The sequence below is a fragment of the Tribolium madens genome, unplaced genomic scaffold (genome assembly GCF_015345945.1).
Source record: "Tribolium madens isolate multiple individuals breed KSU strain unplaced genomic scaffold, Tmad_KSU_1.1 Scaffold_3;HRSCAF=73;Tcas5.2_LG2, whole genome shotgun sequence".
Lineage (NCBI taxonomy): Eukaryota > Metazoa > Arthropoda > Insecta > Coleoptera > Tenebrionidae > Tribolium > Tribolium madens.
Window position 1 is genome coordinate 12,815,933 of NW_025401006.1, and position 3,251 is coordinate 12,819,183.

Genomic DNA, 3,251 nt, shown 5'->3' on the forward strand with positions numbered 1-3,251 from the left:
ATTTGGTATTTAAGCTCGTAAAACTCGAAATTCCTATTTATTCAATAATCCCAAATCTTGTAATCTTGTAATATCGATTTGTAGATTAAAAATCTAATTATTCCGACTTGTAAACTTGTAATACAAATACGTAGAATAGGTCTCTCGATTTATAAGAATGAAATTAAAGTTGAGTTAAAAATTTAGCTTGTAAAACAAAATTCTGAATTGAAACCCAGATTTCAGCTTGTAATACTAATTATTAACTCAAAATTTTCAAATGAAAAAGTACTAGCTTGTAATAACTTACGTCACTTCGCTGTTGACTAAACAACAAGACTGAGATAATTTTGGCTTGAAAATTTAAAATTCTCACTTTATATATTTTGTTTAGTATTTAAACTTGTAAAAACCAAAATTCTTCGGCACAGACTCAAAATTCCTATTTAATCGATAATCATATACCTTGTAATACCGGTTTTATATTAAAAATCTCATTTATGAACTTGTAATTTAAGCTAATTTCATTATTTTAACTTATTATTTTGTCTTGTAAAACTCGATTCTATTATTCCTACTTGTAATACCTACCAATTTGTAGATGAAACCTTTGGATGAAAACATTGAATTTAAAGTTAAGTTAACAATTTAGCTTTTAATCTTGACTTTAGCTTGTAATACTAATTATCTTGTAATACTTACGTCATCTGGAAATTTGAGATCCAGCTGTTGACTAGATTGCGTGGCCATGCCTCGAACTAAGCCATCCAAATAGTCAGGCTCTTCAACAACACTAGGTTTGTTGAAGTGGTTACGTAAATTGATCGAAGTATTGACTAGACGATCCTCTTTATACACACTATAAAACCAAACATTAGAACAATTTTTGTTGTTGCAAACAAGACTTACTTCAACTTTCCATCCTTGAGCGAATTCAAAGCTCTGACAGCCGCCGTTGCGAAAGCATTACTCACCGAAGGATTAACATTTTCATCATAATTGTTATACTTTTGAATTTTATTAAAGTAATGTTTGCCAAAAACAAGCGGTAACCATTCATGATAAGTGATATGTTGCATTTCTGCGGTTACAATTTTCCTCGTTTCTTGGAAGAGAGTTTCATCATCCCAGGCTGGATTAAGCTCAGACAAGACTTTAGCAACTCGATTGTGTTCTCTGAGCCACACTGTATGCATCGCAGTCACCTGGGGTTGGATATTAACCCTCGAATCCCCCGAAAGAAAACAAACAGAATTGTCACCACTCAATTGACAATCATCGCTTGGATGATGGGAGACCGGAAGAAAAACTTTGTTATGTTTGGTGGTAAAATCGAGTTGGCCTTCGTCAAAAGTGCGCAAAATGGCCGCTTTCTTCCCAGTGGTACCATACATTTGTGAGAAATCCAGGAAATGGGTGGCTTGATTGACTTGTTCTAAAGGACCAAAAGTGCAATCGGGACGGAAGGCTGTTATCGAGCGAACATAAGACATGCAGTCCACACCATGCTGGGCGTAGAACCTATCATCGTTTGGTACCGAAATGGGGGCACAAAACGGATGAATGTACCGTGGCGACAAGTGATTACCACTCGATGTACAGCACTCAATGGTACTATCACTGTGAACTACACCACCATTGGTACCACTCACACCCAAAAATACCCAAACTTACCCATCTTATTCGCAGCTGTGTGACTCAAGTCGTGTTCAATAAATTCGCTCCATTGAGCGACCGCTTGAGTCAAATCGGAATGACTTTCATCGGTCTCCTTGATCAAGGTACTACTAACAAGGCGGGCCGATGGTAGTTGTTTTTTGTTAACAGCGCGTCGGGGTTCTTGGATCCCGTCCAAGTACTCGGCTTGGAGGAGTCTCCGGTAGGCGGTGAAAGCCGCCCCTCGGGGGCTATCATGCTCATTGTTGCAAGAACCATCAAAGGAACGGTACGGCGAGAGGAGTTCCTCTTGGGAACACGACTTGTGTTGTTTTTGACACGAGGACTCGAGCGGTGTGGACGCGAGGGAGTACGAACTGATGTACTTAGAGCAGTCGGTAGGGCTCAAATGGTGCCTAATTTTTTATTAGAATAGAAAACCCTTTTTTTATAATTTTTTTGCCTTACTTGTGGCAGAATATGTTCATGAGTTGGATGGTGGCCTTAGTGGCGACCAAAGCATCGCGGCCTTGCTTTAAGGCCTCTTCGTCGGGATGCGATGCGATGAGTTGGCCGTAAGATGGCGTACCTTTCTTGACATGGACGTCGGACCATCCCAGGTTTGTTTCGAGTCGAAGCATTCGGTTGATTACGCTGTTTCCGAATGAAACCGAACGATTGAGATCTTTTTCGGTGATTTTTGGGACATCGCAATGGTTTCGGATGATGGATTTGCTCGGCCCGAAGCCTATAAAAGCTCGCGTTAGGAAGAACGAAAAAGTGGGCTTTTAGAACCGAAATAACTCACAATTTGTAATTTTAAGTTACTTCGTTGGTGAAAACGATGCACAAAAAGCATAGATTTTGAGTTATTTGAGGCTTTTTGTGCACGTCGAAAGTGCAACAATATAAACAAGGGTAACAATCTTACCTCAATTTACAAAATCACAAACAGGATAAAATCCTTTGTTTGCATACAAATAAATTGTATTCCATTAATAAGCACAGAACTAGAAAAATTCTGTGATTTTTAAACAACCTAAAAGAGAACGGTTGTAACACTAGACAAAATTAACAATCAAACGTTACCAGCTTTTTGTATTTCTTTTAGCTGATTTTTATTTGCTCTCCAGTTTGCGTGTGTGCTTATTTTTTGACTTTTGAATCGAATTTAAAACAAATCAAAACATAAACACACGCTGGTATATAGGGTCTATGATAAAAGGGGTATAAGTGCGGCTTGTACCTGTTAAGGGAGGGGGTAGTAGCGTAGCCGTTTCGAAGGTACCTGCGTGGATGGAGATCACCCAGAGCAGCACCCCCAGCAGAGGCATGGCTAGCTTGCGACTCATCATCTTCATGCAATTGTTTTCTGAAACAAAACATCACAAACTTGATTTTGATCGCTTCTTATGAACACCCTGTATAACAAAATTACATCACACGATAGACCAAAGTTTTCTTTATTAATGTTCAAAATTTGACCTTTCCATTGTTGATAATAAAGTCACTAGAAGAATCTAAATAAAAGCATGATTTTCAAAATTTTGCCAAAAAAAAATCGATAACTCGGCAACGCCGCAACCGAAATCGAAAAACCAAAGATGATTTTATAG

At 38.4% G+C, this 3,251-nt stretch overlaps 1 protein-coding gene across 4 annotated transcripts in view; it reads right to left on the minus strand.

Annotated features, from left to right (window-relative positions):
- The window catches only part of LOC123007205 (peroxidase-like), a 12,247-nt gene that overhangs the window by 2,574 nt on the left and 6,422 nt on the right, over positions 1-3,251 (minus strand). For 2 of the 4 annotated variants that reach the window (XM_044402352.1, XM_044402353.1), the window contains exons 2-6: positions 2,882-3,007; positions 2,104-2,383; positions 1,654-2,051; positions 889-1,606; positions 682-838 (exon numbers count right to left, since the gene is read on the minus strand). In XM_044402352.1, the coding sequence (XP_044258287.1) occupies positions 682-838; positions 889-1,606; positions 1,654-2,051; positions 2,104-2,383; positions 2,882-3,007 (1,679 nt within the window). Of the gene's footprint in view, positions 1-681; positions 839-888; positions 1,607-1,653; positions 2,052-2,103; positions 2,384-2,566; positions 3,008-3,251 lie in introns of those variants that run through there. The other 2 variants (XM_044402355.1, XM_044402354.1) reach the window with 2 other exon arrangements.